General features: G+C 43.7%; 3 protein-coding genes across 5 annotated transcripts; 1 reads left to right on the forward strand and 2 right to left on the reverse strand.

The window, feature by feature from the left end:
- The first annotated feature begins 5,706 nt into the window (after positions 1–5,706).
- Positions 5,707–10,081, forward strand: LOC115683334 (ubiquitin-conjugating enzyme E2 22). The gene is made up of 7 exons (XM_030607837.2): positions 5,707–5,849; positions 7,383–7,517; positions 7,954–8,098; positions 8,187–8,264; positions 8,545–8,657; positions 8,795–8,898; positions 9,581–10,081. The coding sequence occupies exons 2-7, from the start codon at positions 7,515–7,517 to the stop codon at positions 9,936–9,938; spliced, it is 801 nt and encodes a 266-aa protein (XP_030463697.1). The 5' UTR covers positions 5,707–5,849; positions 7,383–7,514; the 3' UTR covers positions 9,939–10,081.
- A 399-nt stretch (positions 10,082–10,480) lies between these two features.
- LOC115683339 (calmodulin-7) lies at positions 10,481–13,231 on the reverse strand. Its single transcript, XM_030607845.2, has 2 exons — positions 13,074–13,231; positions 10,481–11,105 (listed from the first exon to the last, which is right to left on the reverse strand). The coding sequence occupies exons 1-2, from the start codon at positions 13,147–13,149 to the stop codon at positions 10,732–10,734; spliced, it is 450 nt and encodes a 149-aa protein (XP_030463705.1). The 5' UTR covers positions 13,150–13,231; the 3' UTR covers positions 10,481–10,731.
- A 3,740-nt stretch (positions 13,232–16,971) lies between these two features.
- Positions 16,972–21,505, reverse strand: LOC130139047 (uncharacterized). Of its 3 annotated transcripts, none has more exons than XM_056315166.1 (3): positions 21,042–21,505; positions 20,182–20,841; positions 16,972–17,363 (listed from the first exon to the last, which is right to left on the reverse strand). In XM_056315166.1, the coding sequence occupies exons 1-3, from the start codon at positions 21,232–21,234 to the stop codon at positions 16,999–17,001; spliced, it is 1,218 nt and encodes a 405-aa protein (XP_056171141.1). In that variant the 5' UTR covers positions 21,235–21,505; the 3' UTR covers positions 16,972–16,998. The 3 variants fall into 3 exon arrangements, with proteins under 3 accessions (XP_056171141.1, XP_056171140.1, XP_056171142.1); XM_056315165.1 differs by having other exon boundaries at positions 16,972–17,405; positions 21,042–21,504; XM_056315167.1 differs by having other exon boundaries at positions 16,972–17,405; positions 20,980–21,104.
- Positions 21,506–25,187: the final 3,682 nt, after the last annotated feature.

Here is a 25,187-nt window from a genome sequence, read left to right on the forward strand (position 1 = left end):
AACCCTACCATCTCCGGCAAGTCCACAAACATGCCGATCTCTGCCGCTCGACTGCCGCCGTGCCAACAAGTTACCTACAACGGTGTGCTTATGCACAACTAGCCACCCACACCAATGAGCCCCCTTAGCCAACAAGCCCTCTTGGATCGATTGCCACACCAACGAGTACCTGTGGTTGTCTTTGACCCAATCAACCTCGATTCGGCGTCGAGTGAGCCCAATATTCAAAACCTAGGACTCAAGTCAAGCACGATTAGATTGTCAAGCGGGTGGGTTAGGTCGAGTTTGGGTCGAGTTATAAATGGTTCGACCCAAATTGACTCATTAACTTGTTTATAACCCATTTATTCGTAATACATATTTTTGTGACCTATACCCGACCTGACCCATGCTTGACCTATGTTGCTAAAACACTTTCATATTTAACCAAATGTAAAAAAACTTGTTTCTTGTAATTTTTTTAAAAAAAATTATATTTCTAAAACACTTCCATGCAATACCCATCTAGTGGATAATTTTTATAATTTTTTTTAAAAAGGAATTTTTTATATTTTCTTTTTCTTTCTTTCTTTTCCTTTTTTTTCTTCTATGTCCGACGAGGGTCGCCGGTCACAAGCAATGCCCAGCCGACCCTCGCTGACCACAAGCGAGGGCCGGGACCCGCGGCCCTCATCCAGTTTGTCGGCCAACCCTCGCTAGATTTCGTAGCAAAAAAAGGAAAATAAAAAAAGAAAAAGAAAATTTTATAAATTATTAAAAAATATTAAAATGACTTGTTTATGATTCACTTAAGCTTATTAGGTAACTCATTCATGATCCATTTAAAACCCATTAAGTTGTTAGGCAACCCATTTATGTCCCACTTAAGTTTGTTTTTAAAACTCAAGGCATGACTCACACAATTAAATATGAGTTAAAATATGGGTTCTAGACCCATTTTGTCACCTTGGGCAACACTGCAAAGCAGAGAGTGAGTAGAGGGCAAGAAAGAGAAAGGAGAGGCAGAGGCCGGAGGCTAGTGAGCCCAGGTCTGAATTCACTGGCATTGGACATGCTCATGTCCGTTGGGGATGCGGACACTTAGCCGGGCATGCTCATGTTCGATGGACGGGCCAGCGGTTGATTGGTGGTCGTGCACACTGTAGCTGCTACTGGGAGGCAGTGCTCGGCGGAGATGAAGCTGCAAATGTGTGTGCTGGAGTACTGTTTGAAAGCAGACAATGGTCTTTCACAATGCGTGGAGTGTGTGGACTGTTCTTGGAGTGTTTGCAAGCAAACGATTGACTCTTCTGATCGCTCATATCAAATGTATATTGTGAATAAACTAACCAAGTCGTTTTGGTCTTCTTCTTTCCTAGGGATTTACAAAAAAAATCTCTTTCCTCGGTTCCTAGCTTCCCCCATCCAAACATTCTGCCAAACACCTTTTGAATTTTCATGCCATTTCTTACCGTCGCCAAACATCGGAATCGGAATGTGTCCATTCCTGACACGGCCCTTCTTTTGACTTGTCGTTCCAACAAACGGGGAGCATTTTCGCATGCCTCTTGGACTTTGCTTTGACGTAGAACAGACGTCGATGCAGCATCCTAAGTTCCAGAGACATTCAACCAAAAAAAAAAGTTCTAGAGACCACCACGATTCGTTCCTTGGAGCAGAATAACGATGGAAGAAGAAGAATCGCGGTACGGTGGGTAGATGATGTGGGTATTTATTAAGATCGGGCCGGGCCAGGCCGTGCCGGGCTTTTTGACCTGGCACCACTTCCCCCTCCCCCCCTCTCTCTCTCTCTCTCTCTCTCTCTCTCCTTCGCTTCTTCTCTCTCGGTCGTGAACTTCTGTCTCCCCCTTTCACTCTCCATCTAGTTCTTCCTCGCCTCCCACGCCCCCACGATCAGGGAAAGCTTTTGATCCTCTCTCTTCGATTCCGACCGTTTTCCCCCGGCGCGATCGATCCCTCCTTCGCCGTCGATCTCCGCGAGTCGCCGCCGATTCAACGACGCCGACGATGGAGGAGGCGGGGGAGCGCCCGGGGAGAAACCCTAGATCTCTTCTTCTTCTGCTTCTTCTCCTCAGCGCTTTTTTTCGAGATCCCTTTTCGCGGGGCTGGCGGGGGCGGTCGCTGATGGCGGATCAGGAGGAGGAGGACCGGAAGATGGCACTGCGCCTCAGCATGCAGCACTCGCCGCCGGAGCCCAAGCGGAGCAAGTAAACAATTTTTAATAATATCTTAGTATTTTTTTCGAAAATTTTTATATTTTCCTTTATTCTTTTCTTTTTCTTTTCTTTATGCCGTTTTTCCTCCATTCCTCCGACTGGTCGCTGGGCCTTGGGCAAGGTTGGCATGGCATCATTGGCATCACCAATGGCTAGGCAAGGCTCATGCTTTTTCGCCAAAATTGACCAAACAAACTCAATTAGCAAAAGGTGAAAAGGTTTAGGACTAAATTAGCAAAAGTGCAGTAAGTTTATGATTTTTTGGATAATATTTCCCTGTTTAGATTGTCAAGCTCAAAAGCTAGGCACCAGGTGAACGAAAGATTACCCAAATGTACATAACTCCACAATAAAGAAGAAAAAAAATAAAGGAATAAGGCCCAAATGAAAATCCAAATGAAAAATACCAAAACTTGCCGTCCTCTGTTTTTGAAAAAAGCAATTTGCATGGTCAACCCTATTTTGTAAAATTAAAATGACTGGAATATCTTTTCCCCGAGGGAAAAAAACACAAAAAAATTACTTATTTATTCACCTAAATCTACCACCACCATCGTCATCCACCAACCTTCACAAACGATTATAATCTCTTCTTTGCATCTTTGCCAAAAAGATCTAATCACTCTTTGAATGAAAAACACCAATAAGAACCCAACTCATGTATTTCTCATATTCTAGTTTTCAAATCTCCAAATCCTAATATCTCGAAGCCCAACATTTACTCCCAATCTCTTTCCACCCAATGTTATTCACCTCTGTTAGCCATAGCCTCAATACTTTCGCCTAGATCGGTGCCGGCATATGATCCATCGACCTTAGCTCATTCCACCCTCTTTTTAGCTCTCTCTCTCTCTCCCCGCACGCCTATGATGACAACGAGGAGGTTACTGTGATTAGTTATTTCCCAAAATCAAAATTGTTAATGCTTGGATGACCATAATTTAAATTTGAGTGCCACGATGACCTCAAATCAATGTTGTTGACCACCACGACAACATCAATTGAGGTCATCGATGAGAGAGAGAGAGAGAGAGGGGGGTGGGGGAGAGTGGTGGTCGACTATGGGCAGTGCAATGGCTACATTGATAGCCATAATAAGAGCAACAACGATTGAGCCAAAGTTCAGATCTCTGCTTTGCTTGAGGTTCTTTGCATCAATGAAGATTATATAAAAGCGGAAGAAGCATTCGGAAAGATAAATATGACTTAATAAATGAAAAATCCGTCCAATTAAATTTCAAAGTGTAATTTGATATCTTGTAACAAGATTCAAGAATTAAAGTGAGCGTTTCTATGGCCAACAAGCATGCAGCACTACCGATGAAGGGATCGGGGGTGGGGCCAGAGAATATTAGGTCCAAAAGAGCAAACGTTGCTGCAAAAAAAAAAAAAACAGCAGGGCGTTGCAAAAACAAACCGGAGAATCCAACAAAAACTTAGGTGGCTCTTATATTTTTCCCAGACAGGAACTGGCCGGAAGAAAGAAAGGAACCGCTAAGCTGAGCTGGCACCGCTAACGGCTAGTCGGGGAGAAGGACGCCTCAACGGTCACCCGACCCTCTGTCGGCAAATTCAAAATTCTTTATAAGCATTCCACACACGAAAAAAGAAGAAGGAAAAAACGGAAAAAAAAAAGAGAAAAAAGATAAAGAAAAGGAAAGTAACGCCGTTAACGGGTAACGGTGGTAAAAAGCAGGGTGAACGGAGCGGGAATCTCAAGTTCGAGGTCCCGACAAGAAACGGGGGAAACGAAACCCCCCAAAAAGCAACGACGCTCCCCTTTGGTTGAAGTTGGATGCTGCTGCAAATCATACTCGTAATTACTAACCTGCCCCTGCTCCGCCTTTAGATTTGCCAATTTGCCACCAGATAAGGTTTCCTCCTCTTGGTTTCTCAACTGTCACATTTATCTTCGGTGGCCTTTTTAATAAAACAGAAAAAACCGAATTATAAGAATAATTACGTATATGCTTCGAAAGTCGAGAGAGTTTACGCGCTGACCACGTTGACCGGTGCCATGGATAATCACTGTTTCCTTTTGAAAAGTTAATTACTCCTCGTTTAGTACGTTTGATAAGTGCATCGGGAGCAATCATTCATTAACACGTTCCGTAAATTATCCTCTCCTCGTCAATCTTGTATGACCCCAAAGCCTTGCGACGGGAATCGATTCGCCCAACTCAATATCATATATATATAGGGAAAAGGACATCATAAGAGTTATAATTTTTGTTCAGTGCTCACCTAAGTGCCATGACTCTTGTGTTTCGCTCACTTAAGTGCCATGTAACCTTTTAATCGATCACTTAAATATTATAACTTCTTAAAAACGTTCACCACAAGTGCCATGACACGTTAGATTTTCGGCACTTAGGCAAGTGTCTTTAAAAAATTATAATTGTCAAATGATCAATTGAAAGTTATAACACTCACGTGACCGTTTTTTTGGGAATTATGGTACTCAGTTGAAAGTTTTCACCCTCAAATAAGCGTCATACGAAAAGTTATATAGCACTCGTGATATTCCCTATTCCCAGATAGATACAGAATCTCGCATCGCTACTCGAGGCGCAACTTCGATTATCATAATGAAATCTTTTCAAAACTTTCTATCCTATCTTCCGGTTGTGATCACGGGGGAATAAGAAAGGGGGGAGAATCACCCGATTGATTGCTAAAAAAGTAAATAAGGACAAAAAGACAATGGCGAGCAGTGTATTTTGCTGCGCAACGGAGGGCAAACTCGTCATTGCGCACCCTCAGATCATTTAAAACCCCACGTGCGGCGACGCGCCTCCGACTGTTGTCCCGCATCCCGCGCGTGCGAACGGGGCGCGTCGTACGATCCACGAACAGCACCACGCGCGTAGGGCCGCCAGGCCCTCAGGATTGCCCAAAAAAGAGAAAAAAATTCAAGAGCGAAGCCCCCCACCCACAACGTCTCTCGAGTTGATTTAAATTATTAGAACGTCTAAAACTTTATGCACTTGACCCCAAATAAAAGAAGGAAAAACTTTCTATATAGCGAAATTAATAATTGTTTTGTATTGTCGGAAATTAAGCGTTTTTTGGGTCGGTATGGTCGGAAATTAAGTTGAGCTTATCATGTAACTTGGGGGTCTAATTTTTTTTTTGAAAAAGTGCTAATTTTATCTTGAGAGATAATTCTAACCTGAACCATTTTTGTCTCAATAAAAAAGTATGAACTTTTATTCGAATCCCAAATCAGGCTTCCGTAATATGAAATTTTCAACTTGTTCCGATCATATTTGGGTTTAAGTGATAGCTAGTAATATTTAGGCCAAAATTATCACATAGGGTAAAATTAATACTTTTTTTACTTCTTTTTTTTTGGGGGGGAATTTGGCCATTCTGTCGCGTGGTGTTCTGACATTTTTCTTTTACGTTAATGTTTTTTGTCCTTGTGCCGATCCGTCGCACAACGGAACATTATTTCAAAAAGAAAAAAAGAAAAAGGAAACATAAATCAAGAAGAATAGTGTTGTTTTTTAAAAAGAAAACGAATTATAGAGAGAGAGAGAGAGAGAGAGAGAGATTGCTTGCTTGCTTTCTCACTCCGCCTCGCATTCTCTCTCGGCGCTCCCTCGCTCCTTCTGATTTGCTCCTGGCCAGGTGATTCTGCTTCCCCCCCCACCCCTATGCGTGCGGCATTCTTCTGGGTTTTCCTCCTTTGCCGCGAGCTCGCGTGCGTTTTCCCCTCGTGAATCGTGTCGTGGGTGGCGATCGTTCGGATGGACTGAGCGCGAGTTCGTTCGGCGTGGAAATGTGGGTTTTTTTTTTGGCTGATCGATTCGCCCGTTTCTTCTCGACGTCCTTGATCTCTTTTCCGTTTCGGGTTCCTCCCGTTCACACGAGTAGTGGGGCGTGTGAAGCGTGACGAGGAGAGAAAATGGAAGAAAAGATTGCATTTTGATTGCTTCCTCAGTCAACTGGGGAATGCTTGGAGTGTCTTCCGTCTCTAGGGTTTCCAATTGGGAATTTTACTTTCCTGGGTTCTTTTCTTTCTTCTGGTTCCTCCTTTCTGCGATTTAATGGTGACTTTTAGTTGGCTTAGGGTTTTCTCCTACTTTGAGACGGGTCAAATTTTTTTCTTTTTTGGGAACTTAACATGCTTGCCCGTTTATCTCATTGCGATTATTATTCATAGCATTTGATCTACTCCTTCTGATTCTCTTCGGCAAATTCTGCAATGTAAATTGCCAAGAGGGCTTGTTCATTGTGTTTTCTTTCTCTTTTTTTCTTTTTTGTACTTTCTGAGATTGGTTTGATTGTTGGGGATATGTGATTTTCCATATTGCGTGCGTGTATTGGGTTTTACTTTAGATTCTTATTTCTGGGCGTGTTTTATCCTTATGTCTTTGATAGTTGCGAGATGAACATTATGGAGGATCACCTTTGCTTTTGACTGTTTAGGGCGAAAAAAAGAACTAGGTGAGTAGATGCAGGTGGGCAAGGCAGGAAAGAGAAGTCAAGTATTTGGGCTAATGGGACCACTCACTGATTTGTCAAGCCATTCTCATCCATAGAATAGAATTAGCACCTTATTCATTTAGGTGAAGCAGTGCGGTTGCTATGACGGCGAAAGTTTGTGCAAATGAAGTCTCCCCATTTCTCTCAAAGAGAACATAAGCGAGACCAACACATGGAACTCTTCAAATCAATTTATCAAAAAAAATTATTTTGTGCATAAAACTTGTTGTTATATGTGGAATGAGGATACAGCAGCCACTTTTTTATGGAAATATAGACAATTGCATGAAGAGTAATCATGTGAGACTTTATTAATTCTGTTCCATGATAGATTGTCCTACAAGACTCTTAATGTTCTTCTATGATCCATTATTGGCCATGGTTAAAATCTAGTGCTTCGACGTTGTTGGTTTTCATTTCCCAGTTAGACTCGTGGATTCTGAAGTGGAACATGTGTGTTTTTGTCCTATTTTTCGGTTATAGCAATTGGCGTGCTTTTTAGGTGCTGTTTGTTATGACTTTTGGTGGTTTGCATTGCAATTCCTAATGGTTGACAAGTTCATCTTTATTCACAATTCCAGCTAATCCTTCATTGGTCTTCCTCGAACTAGAGTCTATCAGTTAAGCCTTTAAGTTGCTGTTCAGTTCTTTCTGTAACTGGTTATTGTTCTGCAGGTCTGGTCTTCACCACATTAGGCCAGTAGCCAATTGTTAGCATAGCAACTTGAAAAGCCTGGGTTTCATCACCACTCCAAGCTCTTATCCAACTAATAGTTGTCACAAATTCTTATCGGGGGTAGTGTGGCTATGGTAATTTGCCTCCTTTTCCTCCTCTTCAATTTCTCTTGTTTTTCAATCTAAAATTGTGTGGTGTGCATAGCTTTCTTGGTAATTTCTTTGCTAGAATGAGTCTCAGCTGCAGTAATTGCCTTGATATCAATCAAAAAGTTTGTTGGTTCGGCATCTCAAGGTCTGGGTAAAGAATGTGGAGTTGATAATATCTGTCTTCATATTGTTTCGTGATTGCCTATATGAGTCTACCATAAGTATACTTAAAAATGCACTTTCAAAATAATAATTACGGAGAATAGAATAGAGTAGTTGCGGCTTTTACAGTCGGTGCGAGCTGCTATTTCCTGACACTCCCTTGTTAAAAGTTTTGCTCCTGATGGTTTTCATTCCTTAAGTTTGGCTAAAACATGTGCTTTTTTGTGTTCTGATGGATCAAAATTTTCCTCTTTCTTAGGCTACAAATGAAAATCTTCCTCCAAATGTTATAAAGCAACTCGCAAAGGAACTGAAGAATCTTGATGAATCCCCTCCGGAGGGCATAAATGTTGGTGTGAATGATGATGATTTTTCCACCATATTTGCTGATATTGAAGGCCCAGGTTACTCTCTTTCTTTTGACTGCTTAAACCATTCATTGCAAATAATATATGGCCATAGTTGATAAAATTATTTCTTTTGGTCTTTCAGCTGGGACTCCATACGAGAATGGTGTTTTCCGGATGAAGTTGTTATTGTCTTATGACTTTCCACATTCTCCTCCCAAAGGTCTGCCCATGCATATTACTACACGGCAAGAGAACTTATAGCACTGTTTTTAACTCCCTTTTGGTTCAATGGTTTTGCCATAAGAAATGGTTCATGGTTGAAAGTATTCCCTTTCTCTGTTAATGTTGTCTGTGACTTTTTTATATGGTTTTAACTCATTTGTATATTAAAAATCTCGGTTTCACAGCATGTACGATCGACCAATTCATGCATTATTAGCTTTCTATGCAAGTCTTTTTCATTTGATGGACTCAAATATACACCATCGCGGATTATGTAGGTTATTTTCTTACCAAGATTTTCCACCCAAATATTGCTACCAACGGCGAAATTTGTGTCAACACATTGAAGAAGGACTGGAATCCTAGTTTGGGACTACGTCATGTTCTTATTGTGAGTTTTTCTCCCACAGGAATTTAATATATCCATTTTTTTGTAGATGCTGCTGAGAAAACTAATTTTTTATTGTGTAAGGTTCTTCTTTAGTTTCAATTAATATCTTTCCATTGACATCCTTCTTTGAAATTCAGGTCGTTAGGTGCTTACTCATTGAACCATTTCCCGAGTCAGCTCTGAATGAACAGGCTGGCAAGATGCTGCTTGAAAATTATGAAGAGTATGCCAGACATGCCAGGTAAGACTAAATTATAATCTGCTTCATGTTTATATTTATCTATGGGACCAGGAACCTTTACACATGAGATGCCGGAGTATTATTGAGACAAATTATATCCTAGTGTTGAATGGGCCATAAAGAAACAGCCATGTCGTGGGACCTTAGTCATCTTCCTTTTCAGGAAGTTATACTGCCAATCCATGTAGACATGGCAGAAGGGCCAAAATAGTGATAATGATTTGACTGATCCATTTTCTACTTAAGTAACTTTTCTGTTATCCGTACAAGTCGCCCTCTATGATGAATTAAATCATCGTCACTGAATTTCTTTGCTGGAGTGTTATTGAGACAAATTATATCCTAGTGTTGACTGCCCCGTAAAGAAACAGCCATTTCGTGGGACCTTAGTCATCGTCCTTTTCAGGAAGGTTATACTGCCGATCCATGTAGACAAGGCAGAAGGGCCAAAATACTGATAATGATTTGACTGGTCCATTTTCTACTGAAGTAACTTTTCTGTTCTCCTTATGAGTTGCCCCTCACAATGAATTTAGTCATTGTCAATAAGTTTCCTTTTTCATTGTAGTAACAGAGCCCTGTATCGCGAATTCTTTGAATCCCATCTGACATATCGTAATTTCGCATCAGTAGTACTGATGTGTTTTTCTCGTACATGTGTGATTGTGCTTATTACTCACAGACTCTACACGGGAATACATGCCCTCAAGCCAAAACCCAAGTTCAAGTCAGGAGCCATTTCTGAGTCGACCACGGTACTTAATATCGACCAGAGTAATGCTTCTCTTCTTAAGGTTGACCAGAAGAATCAAGCGACAGCTGCGGCGGTGCCTTTGCCTTCAAATACAGCAGCACTCAAGGGAGTGAATGGCCAGGAGCATCCAACGACAACGTGTGTGACTCCATTAGCCGAGACTGGAGTTAGCGGGTCTGCGGTAGTTAGCAGCACTGCGACTCAAAAGAAGGAACTTGGGCCGGCGAAAGTCCAGCCTGACAAAAAGAAGATGGATGCGAGGAAGAAAAGCTTGAAAAGATTGTAACATTTGTACTTTTCATTCTGTATTCCTGGTTCACCCCTTGGCTTATGTACGACTTCTTCCTTTGGTGAGAGTGGATCAATTGAGCTGATCTCTCTCTGTTTACATTTGCGCAATAAATTTGTGCTTTCATGGATATTCTCATATCCTGCTGTGTGTTAGCTTCTTTCTAACCTTACTCTTGGTTTTTTTTCTTCCTCCGGAGCATTTTGCATTGGTAGAGGGGGGTACTGAACTGAACACGTTCTTGCATCTCCGGATATGGTTTGATCTTGCTCCTAAAGTCATCTGAGGAGATTCGACCAGTTCGGGTGGGTGGATGCGTAAGAGGTCTGTGGAGTCCTATATACTCCAGTGTCGGCTACTGGAATGGTTTGTCGCTAAGAAACTGCCGGCTTTTTGTTGATGACCGCTTGGACAATGGGGTGACCATGTGCATTGTGTTCGTGCTGTTTGTGGATTACCGCGCTGCAATTAGTCTCTGCCAGTTTTTTTGTTTTGGACGTATTTCTAGAGGCAAAACCATAGCGAGCAAACAAGAGTCGTATACAAAAGTCATTTTAAGGTAGTTAAGATACGAATAATACAAAAGTCACGACCTGCCAAAAGTACTTGAGATTACAAGACGCAAAACCAAGAGAGAGAAAAAAAGAGAGATGGGATTTAACCCTGCAAGACCGGACCCCCTACTTCTTCAAAGGCACGTTTAACAGTAACATCAAATAAGAATGGGAAAGGAAGAAAGAAACTTAGTAGGACTTCCCATTATATTGCCATTTCTCAAGGATCAGAGTCGTTACTTAGCCATCATCACCTTCACGAATTCCTCGTAGTTTATTTGTCCGTCGCCGTCCACATCGGCCTCCCTGATCATCTCATCCACTTCTTCGTCGGTGAGCTTCTCCCCTAGGTTAGTCATCACGTGGCGCAGCTCCGCAGCCGAGATGAACCCGTTCTGGTCCTTGTCGAAGACTCTGAAAGCCTCTTTCAGCTCCTCCTCAGAGTCGGTGTCTTTCATCTTCCTGGCCATGAGGTTTAGGAACTCAGGGAAGTCGATGGTCCCGTTGCCATCAGCATCGACTTCGTTGATCATGTCCTGGAGCTCAGCCTCAGTTGGGTTCTGACCCAGCGACCTCATCACGGTTCCAAGTTCCTTGGTAGTAATGCAACCTGTTAAGATGGAAATCAAATTGCTTTCAGTGAGCAGAGAGACAAGTCACCTCAATCCATAGAAGAAACCGTTGCATTTTTTGGCCCAAAAAGGGGGAACAAAAACTCAACAAATGCGTCTTCAATGAATGATGTCTAACTAAGATCATGGTGATTTCTATCAAGGGGAAAAAAGAAAGACGCGATCATGATGCAGTAAATTGCAATTCAAAATTTAAATTATATGGACACCATGGACGATGACAACAACGCAATTTTTCATAATTCATCACGAAATTCTTCTAAAATCAGGATACAAATAAGTTTATATTAAGTAACTAAGTTGTCTATTGCTCCAAACACAGGACAACAAAGAACTTGCTTAGCCCAGGAGAAACCAACTTGATGTAGGCAAAACCTCAAAATTGTTTTAAGTAACTATATTATATCGAGCAACTTGAATTTGAGCAGTATAAAATTAATGTCAGTCGATTGAAAGGGGCATATTATTTATCGTAGACTGCACACTGCTTAGTTTGTGTAGAGTTAAGAGTAGGGAAGCCATTTCCTGCCCGTGTAATTGACCATCCCCTGCCCTGACCAATCTTTATTTTGGACCGTACTTATAATCTGTCCACATATTAACATACTATTAACGACTATGACCACAAGTGGTGGGGAAGCCCTAGAGCTACATGCAAAAGAATAAACGCTGTATCCTCAGAAAAATTGAGATAACTCTCTGCTATCGAAACTTCATGCAGTGTGTGGTTGTGGATGTGATCTCAACATGGTGACCATTAACACATCCACTGCATAAAAATTGATATTATCAAAGAGACTGAACAAGCACACGAAAAATTGTATTCATCAGTGATCAGAGAACCGAAAAAAAAAAGTGGCAACTTAATGGGCAAAAGCAAATCATGGGACAGGAGATGGATGTACTGGAAAAGTATGGATTGCACTGGATCGGTAACACTATGCTGTAAGAATTTGAACACAGTAGACAATATTTGGCGCATCATAGGTGGTTGGGCATCTATCGCAATTACAATGCTAAACGAATAACCTACAAATGTTCCATGGAAATCAAGACAAAAAAAAAAAATGGATTGCCATCAGAGACTGTGGTGATTCAATGAGAAAATGTAGGAAAACAAAAGTCAAATAATGTAGGATTGCTCCTGCGTAACCCCTAAAAAAAAAAAAGCACAATTCCCAAATGTCATTCATCAAGTTACATGCATCTACTATCCCAAAACCTCCACCACTCAAAATTAACAAATTCGATTGATGTTCCTCTCTTCTTCCCACGGATTTCCCGATCGATCAAAACATTTGAAAATGCGACAAGATTTATACGAGGAACACCAACATTTCCTCAGCACAAGTTTGCTCGCAAGTTCCAATCGGTCAATCAGGAGGGAAAATCAAAAAAAGCACAGAAGCGGCAGATTCGATCTAGCTCGAAATTTGACCCGAGGCAAACACGTCGCCGTAAACGACCGATCGGATTCTTCTCCACGCGAAGCCGCAAGAAAACCGACCGCGACGAGAAGCTAAAATTCCCTACGAACTCGAAACACCACCACCACCACCCCCACCATCCGCCCCACCCCCGAGGAGGAAGAAGCGCGAAAAGAGAGAGAAAGAAAGCCAAGGCTCCTCGCGCGCCCTACCGCGAGAACACACGCCATCTCCACCGCACTCAGAAGAGAATCGCAAAAACTCAAAAGGCCTACCGAGTCAAAAGCCGGAGGGAGCGAGCGACCGGCGAGGACCAGATCCAACACTCGAAACCTACAGGCGGCGCGAGCGAGCGGCGGCGGACATCGCCGTCGCTGGCGGACGCGCGGCCCCCTACCCATGCGGACACAAACAGAAGCATACATACAGATCATGGAGAGCGAGAGAAACCACGCGCGAGATAGAGAGAGAGAGGTGGGGAGAGGGAAGGGAGGGAGGGGGGAAGGAAGGGAAGCGAACCATCGCCGTCCTTGTCGAACAAGCTGAAGGCCTCCTTGAACTCGGAGATCTGGTCGTCGGTGAGCTGATCCGCCATCTCAAAACCTTCCTGCTCCTCCTCCTCCTCCCTCCTCCTCCTCCCGAAATGCGAACGGCGAACGGAGATCGCGAAACAGAGGAGAGAGAAAGAGAGCGCTAGAGAGAGAGAGGGGGGGGGGAGAGCTTTCGTGAATCTTACGAAGAAGACGACGGGGTTTTTATACCGGGGGGAGGGGAATCGATCCACGCGCTCCGAGACCGGACTCGATTTCTCATCGCCACCGTCCGTTCCCCGTCGCCCCCCCGCGCCCTTTTTACCCTTTTGCCCTTCATCATCCCCCCTTTATTTCGTTTTTTGACGCGACACCCCCCCTCCCACCGTTGCGATATTTTTAGATTTCTTGCTCTCTATGGACTTTTCAAATTCATTTCTCTTATTTAAAATTCTAATTTTTATTTACGCTCGGTAATTATATCTCGGGTGAATTAATTGCGATCTCTTCATTATCCGAGTGGCGGATATCGTGACGTGGAATGCGAACGATTTTATTTTGGAATGAAAACGCCGAGAGTTCAGTCCGAGAAGAGGGTCTTATAGGACTACCGATTTCGTCTTTTTTTACTTTTCTTTTCTCGGTGAAATGTGGGCTATGGTTAACTTTAATAGCTTGCTTGGATTAGTAAAACGATTGAAATCTTGTGCATGACTACTACCGGTTCTTGTCTGAAATCGCTTTTCAGGGTCAATCCGAGTTAAGCTATTCTCTTGCCAATATCTGACTCATAGTGACTTGCTAGAGTTTTATCTTCACATTTTCAAGGGAAAATCATGTAGAGGGATCTTAAGTAATTGATGAGTGCGTGTTAGACTTGAATATAAGCCGATTACGACTAGAGGAGAGAGAGAGAGAGAGAGTGAATAAAGTGAGATTTGATTATTAAAAGCGAGTTCGGATTGATTTTACCTATTTATTTTGGAACTTAATAATATGGATCTTGCGACTTGGGCACCTCGATCTTTTTCTTTTTCTTTTTAAAATTCGAGACACATGAAACCTTTACAAAGCGCAAATTCTTTCCTAATCTTTTTGGACTTAAATAATGCTTGTGCTTTTCATGGAAAAATGGGAATTTTTCTTGTAACAAATGCGCCTTTTTCCTCATTTTGATTATGATACAGAAAGAGGGAAAAAAAAACAAAACAAAAGAATTCCATTCCCGTAAAATCAAAACTTCAGAAATATTTCCGGGCAAGGGTTGAAATGGTAAATAGAGCTCTACCTCCCCGAAAGAAAAAGGCCTTCGAAAGCGACTTCGGGGCACGTGGCAAGGCATCAACGCTATGCCGCGATGTACTCGATCACCCCCTTCCCCAAAACCATAATGAGCCGATTTTACTCTACGCGGAGTGGACGATTCGTCACGAACTTTACTTTACTTTACTTTTTCCTTTTCCTTTTCTTTTTATTTTTTTATTTTTTTAAAAAGTCACCAAAAATCATAAATTTTGCATACCCCGAAATATTTACTCTAAACTTTTTTCTGTGACATCAAAAATCTCAAATTTATATCGCGTCCCATTAAAAATCTACCTAAAAGAACGCCACAAAGCAAATAGGGTTGGCATAGCATAGTGCTCACCTAACTTAAGTGAAATAAAAACGACTTTGTCTTTACTGAAAAATCATCTAACGGAATTTTGGCGAATGGTAAATATATCGCATAAGTGCAAGTTTTGGATTTTTTATGTCACAAAAAAAAGTTCAAGATAAATGTGGTACAGTAAGCAATATCACGAAAAAAAAAAGATCGGGGTGAATGCGTTGCAGTGGGTATCATTTGTATTTTTTTTGTGTGGCTTTTTCCTTTTTTTTTCAATTTTTCCGAATTTAAAAAAAAGAGGAATTAAAATTGAAGGGGGGACAGTAATAATTCTCGCTTTTTTCCTTCAAAATTAAATAAAATCGTTTTATTCTTCTTTTTTTTTGGGGGTCATAATAAAATCGGTTTATTCTCTCGCCTCCTTATCCGACCAACCAATGGGATCACTGGCGCTTTCACGCGGTTTGTACGCGGAGCAACCGACGGGGGCCCGCACAATGTGGTCCCCGACCAACGGTTGACCGCCACGTCAGCTCCCCGTCGCCCTCCATCGCGCTATTCCCCCCGCCGGCGGCTTTGTGGAGGAATTGATGTCGGGTCCAAGGTGTCAATTTAACCAAAAAAAAAAAAGCACCACTTTTTTATATAATATTTCATCATATCGGAAAAAAAAAATAGTGATTTTGTAGATTTCAATTTGTTACAGAAGCGTTAAAAAAATTTAGGGGTAATGGTAATTTGACATTTGATTCGATTAATAACATGCATGTTTTTTCAAATTATATAAAATCGAATATTAAGTTAAATTTTTTTTTATAATGTTTATAGGAAAGCAACAAGTTTTGTGATTAGATCAAAAGAAATATAGTCGAGGAAAAGTGAAAATATCGGCTGTCTCGTGGAAATATCACACGAGGGTCACAATCCGGGTCGCAGTCCGGACATAAACTTTCTTTTTTTGGGGGGCCATTACAGGAACGATGACAAGTTGTAATTAAGAAGATGACAAGTCACGGGCAAGGGTTTCCATGAGAGTCTCAAACTTGTTATGAAATGCTCGCTATCTATAATAAATCCGGAGGTTCGAAGTCGACCAATCCATCGTTGCAGCCTCGCGAGACACGGCGTGCCAAGAGTCGGTAAATCTGCCATTGTGAGGTAACAAGTGCTCGAGTTAGAAGTTCATAGATAATTCTCTAGAGATATGCAGCTAAGTTTATGATCAACAATGTGATAACTTCACGTGACTTGTGATGCTCGCCGACTAAATCTGATCATGGGTCTCGTGGCCCACCGAGTCGATTGGGCCCGAGCCACAAGGACCGAGGGCTTTTTGGACGGGCTTCAACAAGGGCATTTAGTGAGAAAGTCCGGTCGAGCCCGAAGATTTATACGTATCAATTTTATGATGGGCGGGGTGGGAAAATCGCCTAAAGAGAGAGAGGAGAGACAAGATTTCGTGGGCTTTACGGCATTTTAATGGGCTCGAATTTGTCCTTCTTAGGCACTGTACGGCCCATTGACGAGTAGCTGCTCTACGCCTTGATGGCTGATGAACGTTGGTCGGGGAAAAATTCATTGCGTAGGAGGTTTGATTGTGGACTGACGAAAGCGAATCGAACCGATTAGTCATTGTTATCGAGTATAGCTTCTTCTTACAGCAGGAATTATTGGCGTAGGATAATAATGGCCACAGGATTCGAAAAGCGTCACGACATTTGGATTTCTGAGGTTTGGCCAAGGCTTGACTCGGGATCGTACCACTCGCCGTGTTTAGTTTGGTATTGCGATTGTGCATGGCTTTGAGAGTCGTGATGATACTACCGATGAACGGTGGTGGGCTCAATATCAATGATAATGGACGCTGGTTGCGTACCTAAAGGAGGACTTAAAACTCTTTTCCTAGTTAATTTGCAGTGTGAAAGATTTCATCATCGTGTCGTTACCGAGATTAGTATCCGTAGAAATAAACTCTCGCCTTCTGCGCTTTCTCGACTCGTGGTCGGGTTCTCCCGTTCCCTCGATTCCCCTCAATTGCCCGAAAAGGGCTTTCCTAATCGCCCTTTCGCTCAAACTTTTCACAAGATTTTGTACCCGAAAACGCACGCAAACAAGTACTTCTCAAAGCTTGAAGATGGAGAAACTAGTGCTCTTTCACGAAAGCAAATCTGAAAAGCCTTTGACTATTCCCCTAATTCTTACTTCTTCAACCACAACATGACAATCACCTTCGTAGTAGCCCAATAGAGAAAAAAACAGAGGAGGAAACTAAAAAAAGGGAAAGAAGATTTGTCACAACAACGCACTAAAAACGGAGTCTTCGTTTACAAGCATCGAAAGGGAGTGGGGAGGAGGTCACGATGCACCAAGACGACCCCATTTCCCGAACAGTCTCCTCTATCAAGTCCCTGCAGATGTGGTCGTGCAGGGCCATGCCTATCCTTCCCACCTCCCTCCTCTGGCCCCAGGCGATGTCCCTGCACACCTGCTCCACGCTCTGCCTCATGGCCTCGCTGACCCACGACGGGGGCGGCGATGGCGACGGGGACGGGCCCTCGCCGCTCCTCGCCCGGACCGGCGAGGGCTCGTAGGCGATCCTGTCCAGGAGGCATATGCTGCAGCTTAAGTCTTCTCCGGGCTTCTTCCTCTGGGGCGGTGGCACTAGCCGTTCTGCGTGGCACGCCAAGAAATTGTTGGGGCGCGTTTGATGAGCTTTCAAAAGCAAAAAGTGAACAAAAGTATAAGGCCAATTCTCCTCCATAGGAATCTCATAGGTTTTGCATATATTTGGATTTGTCTAAAATTTCAATTTGAAAATTATTGATTCAAATATGTTAAAGGAGGCTTGAAGAAATGAGTTCACTTTCAGGACAAATTCTGATTTTATCAATTGTTACAACACACTGCATAATTATTTGTTAGATACCTAAGGTAGAACGATCCTGACAGACCCTAATCATACTTGTACGGATCCTAAGCAAGTCCTTCTAAGTCTCAGCTCAGGTTCCTACTTAGAGGGCATAGTTTAAGAAGATATGTGCCATGAAGAGTAGTCTTCAACAATTAGCAAGTTTATCATGCCAATTTGCACATACAAAAGATTGATCGATCACAATACCGACGGAACTTGAACCAAATCGAAAATTAAAGCCAATAAACATGCTACAAAGTTTATCTAGAAATCTCTTTCGGACCACAAAGGTAACCTTTTTCAGGATGGCTCATGCCAAAGTATTTTACCCGGTCAATCTACTTAGCCGACCCCAAGGAAAGTATCTTCGCATCGAGCTATTTCTGATTTCGACTCGTGACTTTCGCAACAAAAAATTCAAAATACAAATGTCATTATACAGATTCCGCATAGCCATGAAAAGATCATATACCATTTCACACGTCAATAGTTTAATATCTTAAAAGTTTTGCGGGTTTTGTGATTGCAAGTTTCACAAAATTTGCAAAAAACAATGTTTATGTGATCACATATGATACTGGCATAGATGTATTCAAGTGTTCGGGCAATGTGGTGGCCCCCTGGCACTAATTAAAGCAGACACCTGCAAACGGTGAAAGTAATAATGGTGTGTGCCTCCTAGCTTTTTCTCTCTGTTTGGTCCTTCACTTTTACCCCTTTTGAATCCGCCCCTTGCAAAAAGCAAAGGGGCAGGACAGGGACAGCGCATAATATTCGCTCCCCACTCTACATTGATGCATACCACTGTTCAAAAGCTTTGCCCCGACCCGAACGGACAGCAGACCATCTCGAACGTTGGATCTAAATGGGTTCTGTTTGATATACAAGAACGGCGGGCTCCATGAATGCGTTTCTTATTTTAACGTGCCGATACTGCACGCGCTGCGCTCCCAATTCCCCCCCTCTCCCGAATCTTTATTTTCTTCGGGAAGAGGGATTAGCTCTAGGTGTTTTACATTTCCGGTGATCCCAGAATTCTGATGAGGACCGAGATGACGCCCTTTACAATGTCGGGTCTAAATGGGCTATGTTTTCTTTCATAGTTATCATCATAACGACAAAGGGAGGAACTGACAAGTCATCTTTGGATCCGAATTGGGTATATGCCACAACAATGTCATAAAGTGACCTATGGAGGGAAGAGTTTCAGTCGGGTTGTCATCCACTATAGCTGCAATGGATCCGAACCCGATAGGCCATTCGATTGTTTTACTTGGAATCCTAAAACAAAACATGGCATGTGGCTAAAAAGCAATGTCTTGTCAGAAAGCTCTCCCCTACTGTCGATCGTAGACAACCCCTACGAATGGCTTAAAGAATCGTTTCTTGTGGCTCCTGGAACAACAGATCAGATCAGATAATGGCTTGTTTGTGGTCGGACCTGTCCCGGATGGACTGACTGATCATAAGACAATATGGCCAAAAGGAGTTTCTTATACGACAAAGCTTTTGAAACCTGGGGAATAATAACTAACTGCCCTTTTGGCAATTAGCTTGCAACTTGCAAAACTCCACAGTAAACATCTGTGGGACTCCTAGGAAGTAGAACATGAAAGTTTTAGGACCTGATGATGACCCGTTGGCCCAGCTTGTTTCGGTTAAATCATGTGTTAAATCTCACCACTCCTCTACTCATGCCAGAGTAAAAAAGAAATTCATGCAAAAAAGTTGTTTGTGTGAACATGCCGTGAAGTAGAGACTGCGTGTTAATTTTTGCTTTTCGAAATTAGGCTCGTGTCATTGGCAGACGGGTTGTTTTTTTGATTTCATTATGATGTTCTTAGTGGTTTCGGCACGGAGGATTTTACTACGTAACATTTTTTTAATATAAAAGGACTTTGTTTTACTGAGTGCCCCGGGTGTACTTGTTGACCAACCGACGAAGAAAAGCTCGTGATTTTTCCGTGTATCGTTTTCTCTTGTTATGCATAATCATCATCTTAAAAATTAAAATATTCCTAATTAAGCATGCATGACAAATACCTCGGGGGCATCCTATCTGTCGAATTTATTTAAGAAAACGATTCATGCCCATCATATATATGATTATTTATTATAATTACGCTATTATATATCATTCCATTAAGAAGTAAACAATAAATGATATATATTTATCATAATTTAAACAGTAAATACGATACTATACCTGGTTAAAATCATTATAATCAATTAATATAATTAGTTGTGATGAAATAAATATTATAACACTGCAATTGAATAACGAGTTTCGATACACAACAAACTAACCCTATAATTAATATTTACATAATAACGATTAAACACGCATCAATTTAGGTCTCTTATTATTAGATTATGCCGCAATTACCATTAGAAATCAAAGATTACCGTGCTTATTTTTGTGATTTTTTTGCGTAAAAATTTGGGTAAAATGATAAAAATGAAGTTGACCTTTGGGGGGGGCATTGATAAACCTTTGTCGTCCAGCGCTTCTGGGGCATGCAGATGCGCACGAGAGAAAAGACGAGCGATCATTAATGGCGGCAGAAGAGAACATACCAGCGGAAGAATGTCGCTTCGTGTAGCCGCTGATCAGTGTCGACCGAGTGAACTCGTCCAGTACGGACACCGGACTCGGCTGCTCCGCCGCCTGCTCCGGCGGCTCCTGCTGCTGCTCCTCCCCGCCGCTGTTGCTGTTCTCGTTGTCGCCGGAATCGCCGTCACCCTCGGCCTCCCCGCCTCCCTCCTCCTCCTTCGCCAGCTCTTGCAGCCGGCCGTCGAAGCTCGCGTTCGGTTTCGCGGCTCCTTGCTCGTGCCGGAGCTGCTCGGCCGAGCGCACCACGTCGATGATCCTCTTCAGCGCCTTCAGGTCCCGGTCGCACTTGTCCAGCGCCCCCAGCAGCTCCCGCCTCTTCTCCGCGGCGGACTCCGGCGCATCGCCGGAGGTGAGCCCCATCAGGCGCGCCACCACCGTCGGCCGCGTCGGTGGCGGCGGCGTCTGCTGGGGAGCGGCGAGCCCCACCGGCGGGCGCGAGCGCCGGATCTCCGCCGGCAGCGTGGGGCTCCTCGGCACCTCGCACGAGATCCTCTTATCGGCAGCGGCGGGAGAGCCGTCGTTTCGGCTCCCATCGGCTCCTCCTCGCAGTAGGGCGGGCACTAGATCCGCGGTTGCGTCCTTGGTGGGAGGAGAGACTAGAGTGTTCTTCTGCTGCCTTTTACCTGGGAAATTCAAGAAAGCAACCTCTCAGCAATTCGGTTTAAGTTCGAAGGCAAACGAAACTGGCCAAATCTCAAGCAGAAGGAAGAAGGCGAGGGAAGAAGTAGGAATAGCCATGATGTCAACCAAAGAGCCTCTACCTATCATCATCCTTTCAAAGCTGAAAGGAGGAGGAGGGAGGAAGAAGAAGGAAGATAGATACCGTAAGTGAGGGATTTGCGGCGGTGCTGATAGCGGGAGAGGAGTTGGAAGAGGCCGGACATGCACCCGATGCTCTGGGAGTGGAGGCAGCTGCTATGGCCGTCAGGTGTCGTGGCGGCGGCGGCAGCGCTGCGCTCACGGTAGGAGGAGGAAGAGGAGCAGGAGGAGAGGAGGATGGTCTTCTCTCTCTTCATCCTCTCTCTCTCTCTCTCTCTCTTCTCGCTCGCTGCGGTGGAGGGTGAGGAGTGGTTGCAGAGAGCGTTGCGCGACGGACGGGAGAGAAGGAGAGAGAGAGAGGGAGGAGACGATGAAGAGGAGGAGGAGAGGGTGTTGGTGGCGGTCGCTGCTGCTTTGCTGCTGCGCTCCTCTTTTCTGTAAGAGGGCCGGCGTTATCGCAGCCGTATGAGAGTGTGTTTTAAGTACATTTTGTTACTACTGTTTAGTACCATGCTATACTAATTCCCACACGTCCATTCTTTAAGCCCATCTGCATGTTATTTCCTTATACATACATATACTTATGTGTGTGTATTTTATTGCCGAATTTCAAGAATTCAAGGTAAGATCGATATGTCGTTAGTTTTTGTTGAGATGCACGCATGGATCGTGTTGGAAGACCTCTGTATTGGAGAATCGGTTTGGCTAGTTGGTCAGTAACTCGGTTAGCTTTAGCTTTTGGGTGAATACGAATCCGACTAGACACGTTTGACGAGCTCGGACTTGACCTCTTCTGTAGTACGCTCCCAACAATGCCACCGTCAACCTCATGCGGTTGTTTTTATCATGCTAGCACCGCCACCTTAACTGCTTGTCCTAATGCTCAGTGGCGGCGGCGGGGGCGGCATCCACCAATGGCTAGTCTGGCTATCGCTTGATGTCGATGGTAGCGAGTGGTTGCACCACCACATAATGCGAGGCCTTTGCCTTCCACGGTCCAATTGGGTGGCAATGCCGCAGACCCAGATCTCTCTCTCCATATCAAATTTTTGCTGATCCAGTTTTACACATCAACAATCACGCCCGCGTATCTGGATTCTATGACCGAGTTGGATTACCATGTCAATCGGAAGGACTAAATCGGTTCAAACCAAACGGTTACAGGACTAAATCGACCGAAACTAATATCTAAGGATCGAGTTGGATACGGACGGAGAGTTAACGGCCAGATTTCAACATTAGAAGAGAAGCTCCCCCCCAATCTCTTTCAGGATTACAGAGCATCCACTTGAAATCTCTTTAGGATAATCATCCAACGACAGTGCCCTAATGTCCCCGAATCGCGTCAAACGACAAGACCAAAAGTCGAACGAAACCACTATGATTCGCCCTGAATCCCCGAATCATTTCGATCTGAATCCTCCTGTTCTTGTCGTTTCTCACCATTCAACACCCCCAATTCAATCAATAAAGGTCATCGCTTTCTCCATTCCATCGATGTCTTTAGCTGTCTCCCTTTAACGAAAGTGGGTAAGCTTAGGATTCAGAGATAACATGAGTTTTGGTCAATGAAAATGAGAGCGGGGGGGGGTGGTGGCATCCTGTGCTTGTCCTTCTTTTTTCCCACTTTGGTTTACCTAACCCTGACCCCCTTTCGCGATAAGCTTTTGGGATCCATACGACTCCGATGTGTGCCGACGATCTCGGTCCGAATTGACACTTCTTGCTTTTCGTTTTTCTCGCTTAATCTAAATCTCGCTGCTTACCCGGTTTGATATTTTATGGTTCTGAACTTTCGAAACTTTCGCAACGGTCAAATGCCGGTAAGTAAATTCGAGTACAACTTTTTCCTAATCTTTCTAAATTTGAGCGAAAATCTAGATGACGAGAAAGTAGACAAATATACTTTTTCTTATTTGCGAGTATAAATAAGCTGGCTCTACATACTTGTTGATTTCATAAATGGGCGACAATTTCTCCTCGCCGCAACATCATCTCGAAACGTGCTTCCAAAATAAATAATGAGCAATGACGTGATGAATAACCGAAAGTTTGATATGGCTAGACTTATTTTCACATGGATTGATTGTACTTTCGTGGACTCATGGACCGTATGCAATCACAGCCATTGATTTCTGTGAGGCCCACATGATTAACGATCGTGATTGATCAATTTATACGGACCCGAGTCCGGGCAAGCATTTACTGCCCGCTACGAGATGGACCTAGCATTGAGCAGGAGCAGATATCATGTGTTCAACACAGAATCTGCATTGCAGGAGACACGAACAGTAAAAAGAAGAGAGTATGAGATAAAGGAAAAGGCAATGGACTCATGAGACATCATTCTCAATGCCTTGGACTGCACTCTTGCCCTTGCTTTCTCTCAAAGGGGGCCAGCGTGCTTCAGCTTGAGGGGAGCACCCTCTTCACCCTCCGCGGGCCCGCATCATCCGACGACTGTGATCATACGATCAAGTTCATACAATGGATTCCCCGACTTGAGTAGAGCCGATGCCATCTTACTTGATTCAACGATCGCAATGGTATAATCCAGGAGTCGAGTCCGCCCTTAAACAACCACCACCCCAAGCCTATCCGAGTCTCCATGATACCCCCGTTCCATTGCTGCTTATAGCGACGGCATCGAGACATGCCTGAAGAAACAAATCTGCAGATAGGAGGGATTTCCCAGCTTGCCTGCCCTCTTTCTTGTGAACTCAATGGTTCTTTTGTAGCCTCCTACGACCTAAAGTTTCTCCTTTCCTAGAAGACTTGGGCAACTCATCCCTATTTACATCCAATCATTAGATAGCATTAGGAGTTTGCACTGCCTTGCCTTGAGCATAAACAGCAATAGCAGACGTTAACAACTCCAGAACACCTAGATAGGGAAAGTCGAGGTGTCGCAAAGCTTTCTCCCGACCAAACATGTAATGGGACGTCCTCATGCACGAGGCTGCCTACTATGTTAGTAGGGAATAGTGATGTAGAAACAGGATACGACAGGGAGGCCGATTCGCATGGAAGAGCAAGGTTGGAACCAAAGAGAACATATGCATTATGGTCTTGGAGAGAGCTTCCTCTGTCACTTTCTTTCTGACCGTGCTCGAACCTTCCTGATGGTCAGGCATAAATGCACACCGAATCGAGTTCTCACGAGGAAGTCTATCCGGATCTTGAGTCCTTGACATCTGTTAGGAAGAAAATTGTTTTTTGGGAAAATGACACTGTTTGCCCGTTTGGTAACGTGCCAAATAGTGAAAATTTCGTTCTTTCGCTCCCTGCAATACTTCAAGGAAATAGTTTGAGAGCGAAATGCGTTTGGTAAACTTTTTGTTCTGGGCACATTTTTGCAAAAATTTGTGCCGAGAAAACAGGTTTTGGAAGAAACAAGAAGTAAAAAAGTTGCTTCTTGTTTCTACGTACATTTTGAGAATCGGTTTTTTTCTTTTTTTTTTTTTTCTTTTCTTATTTTTGTGTTGTTCTTCCCCAGGTGGCCGTGGCCGGCGGCGATCGGCCACGGCCCGGGTGGCCGGCGAGGCGTCATGGCCCTCGCCGGCCGCGCGGAGGTGAGGGTCGCCTTCCGGCGAGGCGGCGAGGGCCGGACCTCGCCGCCCTGGCGAGGCGGCCTCACCCGGATCGAGCGGCCGAGCCTCGCCATCGACGACACGGCGAGGTCGGCCGCCGCAGGTGGGTCGCGGCGGCGAGGCTCGGCCTCGCGCCCAGCATAGCCGCCTCGCCCGGGCGAGTGCGAGTCCGGCCCTCGCCCTCGCCCGGCGAGGGCCGTGACGCCCTCGCCGGCCACTGGGGCGTGGCCGGTCGCGCAAGACACTGGCCATGGCCAAAGAAGAAAATGGGTAAAAAAAAAAAAAAAAATTAAACAATTCAAAATATTATTTGAGAACGAAATTTTGCAGTAGTTCTCAAACGCATTTACGTTTCTTTTCTACTCTAGGAATAGAAATTTTGGACAGGTTTATCAAACGCCTTCAAATACTCGAGAAATTGTTTAGACATGAGAATAAAAAAAATCATTTACGTTGAAATTTAGCCCAGACGAGAATGGTATTCAAATGCGCACCATAATTGTCCTCGAATTTTGGTCAAATATGTAATGTAATCCATAAACTTTTAATTTGTTCAATGCGGTCTTTCAACTTTAGCTTAATGTGCAATGTCGTCTTGAACTTTTAATTTGTTCAATTTG

This window comes from Syzygium oleosum, unplaced genomic scaffold, assembly GCF_021117445.2.
Source record: "Syzygium oleosum isolate NSW1041296 unplaced genomic scaffold, Sole_v2.1 Sole_v2.10, whole genome shotgun sequence".
NCBI classification, from domain to species: domain Eukaryota; kingdom Viridiplantae; phylum Streptophyta; class Magnoliopsida; order Myrtales; family Myrtaceae; genus Syzygium; species Syzygium oleosum.